The sequence below is a fragment of the Montipora capricornis genome, chromosome 9 (assembly GCF_036669925.1).
Source record: "Montipora capricornis isolate CH-2021 chromosome 9, ASM3666992v2, whole genome shotgun sequence".
Lineage (NCBI taxonomy): Eukaryota > Metazoa > Cnidaria > Anthozoa > Scleractinia > Acroporidae > Montipora > Montipora capricornis.
The window spans coordinates 26402965-26408828 of NC_090891.1; the positions used below are offsets into that span (position 1 = coordinate 26402965).

General features: G+C 40.7%; 1 protein-coding gene across 1 annotated transcript in view; it reads left to right on the forward strand.

The window, feature by feature from the left end:
- Window positions 1-4721: 4721 nt before the first annotated feature.
- The window catches only part of LOC138015842 (uncharacterized), a 4692-nt gene continuing 3549 nt past the window's right edge, over window positions 4722-5864 (forward strand). The window contains exon 1 of the mRNA XM_068862963.1: window positions 4722-4881. Within this exon, the coding sequence (XP_068719064.1) occupies window positions 4832-4881 (50 nt within the window). The 5' untranslated portion in view covers window positions 4722-4831. The remainder of the gene's footprint in view (window positions 4882-5864) is intronic.

Here is a 5864-nt window from a genome sequence, read left to right on the forward strand (position 1 = left end):
ATTTCTGACAAAGCGAAGGTCAAATTTGAGCCTTCAGTGCCAAAATCAATATGGCGACTAGGAGCGCGTTCGTCGGACTTGCTCAGGGGCTCAAAACTTTCTCCAAGCAACGGCTTGCGCATACTCAATAAGGACTTGACACGATTTCTTTATCGAGTTAAATTTCCGTGACACTTTTGGCGAAAAAAGGTTCTGTGATTGATAAAATCCTCGCCCTTCTACAGTTGTTTAAAGTTGAACCACCTCTGCGCCATGACCGAGTATTTGTGGGAGTTGGGACGAGCCATCCCGTGACGTCATCGAAAGAGTCGCTTTGTCGCGTCTTACAAAGCATATGACCGAGAAGCTCTTTTCGGACAGGTTTCTTTACGTTATTTTAACGGCGTAGTGTACTTAAAAGCGCTCAAATTAAAAAAAACACGAGATATGGAATCTAGCGTCCCAGATTCAGAGAGTATTAACGAATCAGGAGACTCAGTGGCAAGTTTTGAGGATGATTCCGACATTGAAGTGGAAGGCGAAGATGACGAAGACGAACGCGCCTTGTATGCTTCACGTTGTGAAAGCTCAGACGACATAATGGCTAAAGAAATATGAAGCAGAAAACGAGGAAAATAAATGGTTAGAGCAATAACTTCAGGCCAGACTACTAGACGGAGCAGTTCAAGCGGAGTCTTGATGAGTTTCCGAAAATCATTTCGTAGGAGTACTGTCTACTGTAAATTATGTAAAAAAAACCGCCGTGTTTCTTTCGTCAGCAAGCTTGACCGTCTGTGTTGGAGTATTACAATCTTATTCGTTGTACATTAGAAGCAGTATGTTTGCCTGATTCTCTGTAGTTATATTATAAGTGTTCACCATTCTCCTTGTGTGAATTCAGGGTCGTTTGTCTGAATTGTTGGGAAGACACACGGCCCAAGGTCGTCTGCCATAAACCTTGGTGAAGATAGCTTTTCTTGCCCGGGAAGAGCAGTCAACATCCGAGAGAAATCCTCTCTTCTAAAATGTAGGGAGCAGATCTTAGAATGCTTAGTTGGTTTCCAATGGGAGTCTAATGGACTCGTCTGCAAAGTACAAAGTCGATCCATTTCTTCCGTCTTCTGCGGCATTCCTTACGATCGTCTCCAAAAAACGGAATTTTATGCAGGCCAATTCCAATTTAGGGGTCTGCCTTATTGTTACAGCCATACGCCATACAGCGGTCAGGCATAACTAAAAGTTTCTTCTCAAATCGATGATTGTCGTGCATCACGCGAGTGTTGATTTACTTTCGATGACGTCACAGTACAACTAGGGCCCATCCTTCCAAATGCTCGGCCGTGGCCGAAAAAAGCGCCAAATTTAATCTTTTGGCAACTGCTAGTAAAAATGAACAAAAAAAGCTAGGACAAAATTTTTTTCGCAGAAATGCTTAGGCGAATAGCGGGATTATTTTTAGCGAACAAAAAAAATAGGGTTAGTTGCACTTTAAAAATTAAAAATAAAAAAAAATAAAATAATAAATAAAAATAAAATTAATAATAATAATAATAATAATAATAATAATAATAATAATAATCGCGGCTAATCGCCGTCGCAAGTACAGCAAAGACGCAGCTCAACAAGGTCGAACCGAAAGCTTACAATGGCGCCGCTGGCAGCCGCTATACGGTCCATCTGTGACCTTGGAGCACAGCTTACAGCTTGCTGGAATCAGCTGTATGCTGGTTTTTGCTGAGGGAGGAAAACCGCAGAACCCAAAGAAAAACCCTCGAAGCAGAGTAGAGAACCATCACAAACTCAACTCACTTATGGCAGCGGGTCAGGGAATCGAACCTGGGCCACATTAGTGGGAGGCAAGTGTTCTCACCACTGCGCCACCATTGCGCCACCATTGTGCCGCCATTGCGCCACCATTGCGCCACCATTGCGCCACCATTGCGCCACCATTGCGCCACCATTGCGCCACCATTGCGCCACCACTGCGCCATTCCTGCTTCTACCCTGCTCTGCTGGCAGGGTAGAAGCGCGCGGGCCATAAATCAACGGGAAAAAACGAGGATCTGCAACTTACAGCACGGACCGAGAAACTAGGTTTGTAAGATATTTATAATATCTCTGAGGTAATAAGGCACGCAGGAAAGGAAACTAGTTGAAGTCAAGAGAAACTTTCAATTCAGTGTCAAAAATGATTAGCATGCGTTAAAATCTGAAGAACAATTAAATTCTATTGGCTTTTTGAAGTATTCGTTGCTTACAAGATTCAAGTAGTTTCACAGGTTTATTTCAAATAAACAATATGAAAAACTTGCTAAGATAATTTTCAACTTGAATGGGCCGTACAGCGGGTCGTACTGTAGTATTAGGGATCTTAAGCACGCGCGTTTTTGAGACGCAAACGGCAACCGGAAGTGAGCTGTTTTCCCTTTTAACTTGTCTTCACACAACCACATTTAACCACGTTCTAACGGTTGGAAAAGTCATAAACATCTGGTGGGTAAATAAGCAAGTAAGGGGAGCTCCAAAATCAGAGTCCTGCTCACAATTGACTTGATAGCTCTATTGGGAAAGCGCTGCACCTGTAGTGTTGTGGTCATCGGTTCCGAATCTCGTTCATTCCAGAAATTTTCAGGCTCTCATTCCGCCACTGCTAAAGTGGCACTCATATTTGCGATTGTCATTCTCGAATCTAACATTATTGTAGAGCATTTGTCTCATATTGAACCAAACCCTGCCGAAGAAAACTTAGACAAACCGCAAAAAAAGGCATTTTAAGTGAATAAAATAATAGAGCGGCGGGCCTTCTTTTGGGTTTTGATTGATGGCCAGGAACTTTCAAGCTTTCAAGCAAATTATCAGTCCTTAGACAAAAACACAATAGTTTCTTTTTCTTTGAAAACAAGGACAAAAACGTTGCCGCAGGGCAGTCAATTGTCCTCATTCTTTCCTTTTCTCCGCTCCTCACAGCCGACTAATGACTTCTAAATTAAAGTTGTTTATAATAAGATCACTGATTTTCCGCATAGCAGAATTCGATATTGAACAAGTAACAGTGCATAGAAGATAAGGTAGAAATAAAATAGGATTTTGTGATAAGTAAGACATTAGCATGAGAAAATAATTCGTCTTTCGCGTTCTATTCCCCGGCTTTTCACTCTTGAAAGCCCACTAAGTTACAAGAAAAAAAAACCATGAAAATGCGATTACGTGTAAACGCGTTTAAGCAAATGAAGGCTTAATTAATGAACCATTAAATACAATATCAATGGAAATTTACTTGTAAATAACAACTTTGCTGACTGCAAAATTGCAGTTTTCCACATTCAAGTTAAAATTTTCACCGTCTTAAACGTCAAATATATAAAGAGGAATTAAGTGCAACGGCCATGCAACTTTAAAATGGCATTACCAAGCGTTTCAAGAATCAACAACACCCAACGTTTTTGGTACGTTTTTAGAACATTTTTTCCTGTTTGTCTTAATGAACCAATGGATCTGAATAAGTTAAGACGAGCTTTTCCCATGCAATTAATATCTATGGTAAACTTAATACTTAGGCCGTCCACGTACGGGGCAAGTTGTCAGTCGACGACTGCTTACAGTCGACGTTAACTAATTTAATCGACAACTGTAATGTTAGGAAACACGTTTTCACAGACGAACCTTTGAGTTGTCGATAACCTGTACGGTTTGCTGCAGCCTGAGAAAATAGCGTAGCTGCAAAACAGACTTCAGTGATCCTTACTGAAGTTGCCAACAGACGGGAGAAAGGGAATTTAATAACAAAACGGTCGCGTTTGTGACCGACAACAATAGTAGTTGTCGATGACAAAAGTTGTTGTCGACGGCTTGATTCAGTTCGCTATTTGTAGTCAATAACTTCACACACGAAATGTTTCGTCATCGATAACTTGTTATTAAGTTATCGATAACAACTTGCCTCGTCTGTGGAGGTGGGCATGACTATTTCGGGGGTGGGAGTAGGGGTGTGTGGTAGGTAGGTGGGGTAGGGGTGAAGGTACCATAGCTGAAACAACCCAAACTTTTACAAAAATACTAACCTTAGGCCTAAACATTACCTTAAGCATAGTGTTGGGGCCTAAGGTTAGCATTTTTCTTTAAGGTTTGAGTTGTTTCTGCTATGGTACCCTTAACCCCCTACCCCCTACCCCTACCTTCACCCATACCCCCACCCGCGAAATAGTCATGCCAGTGGAGGCCCTTAGACACTTCAAGACTATTCAAAAATTGGGGACCTACAAACAGCGGAGAGAAAACAATTATCGAATACTATCATATACACTAACACTAAGAATGGCATAGCTCGAAGGTTTGCTCAAATGCATTTTTTCGGTTTTTCCTGTTGGGCCTCATTAAGCCAAAGAGCATAACTCAAGCTGATGACACAAAACATGATTGACACATTATACAACAGATGAGCTCATCAAATGAATTAGTTTGGTTCTTCCTGTTTGGCATTACAGCAATGAACATAGCCAAAATATTGCAGCTCAGGTTGCAAAGCAGCACAAAGCGTTCTGTATCATGATTATAAATGACTCCAAATCCGTGGTAAAATTTAGTATGAGCAGCTCAGCTGTTTTGTAAAGTGATAATATTTCCAATGAATCTGAAATAATGCAACAGAGCCCCCGCCAACCGCAAACGTCATCAAACCTACTTGATAAACCGCCCCAGTAGAACAAATTTGCGATATTGGCCTTATGACGTTTTCAAATGGGAGTATAAAAGCCGGTGTTTTCCTTTTCTCGGCCACAAACCAGCCGTCGCTGATCATTTATGGAGATCTGAGTTTGCACCAGCAAGTCAAACGGCCCACTTCAATTCCGCCATGAAGTTGTTTGTTGTTATTGGTCTCTGCCTATTGACTTTCAGTCACAAGTAAGTTCATATGCGTCTTAGCAATAAACTCAGCTAGTTTTATTGTTCATGGTAGACAAATATGTAGTGGAACAAGACTTTGCTGACTTGCAACATTGTGATTTCTTATGCAAGTTAAAATTAACAAAGTCTTTAAAGTCAAAGTCATAACAAGGAATTACGCACAACGGCAAAGTTATGACGTTACCAAGTGATCCTGAATACTTAGGATGGAAACCGCCTCCGATTTTTGGGCTGAAGGGCACATTTTTAGGAAATGAATTTTTTCCTGTTTGTCATAAGGAACTAATGACTCGGAATGAGTTGAAAAGAGCTTTTCCCATGCAATTGATATCTGAGCCAAGCTTCGCATAGCACTCCTTTAAAGCTATTCGGGGCCCAAAAACAGCGAAGAAAAAGAAAAACAAACAAATTGTCGAATATTCAGTATTCGACAATTTGCTTCTTTCTTTTTCTTCGCTGATAGCTATCATTAAAAACCCTTTTATCTGTACAGATCTTAAGCCAGTTAGAGAGTTTGAAGACAATCTCAAGTTTGAACATATCATTAACTCACGTCGATGACACAAAACATGATACATTATATATCAGATCAAATGAATTTGTTCAGTACTTCCTGCTTGGCATTACAACACTGAACAACCCACAAAACATAGCTGAGGTTGCTGACACTAAATGTTATGTACCATGATTATAAATGACTCAACTTCGCTTCAAAATTTAGTTTTCGCTCTTGAATGTGAGCAACTGATCTTTCCAAAGAATCTTAAAACAGTACATTAAGGCACATTAATGTTGCCTTAAAGCAACAGTACATTAGAGCCCTTGTCATGAACAAACGTCATGAATAACTACCAAGTAAATCATAATTGAGTTGGCACACTTGAGAAACAGCCCCCGGCAGTATGATTGGCGCCATGACGTTGTCAACTGAGACAGTTCAAAAGCCTGCGTTATTGCTGACCACACTGACTAAGTCGTAG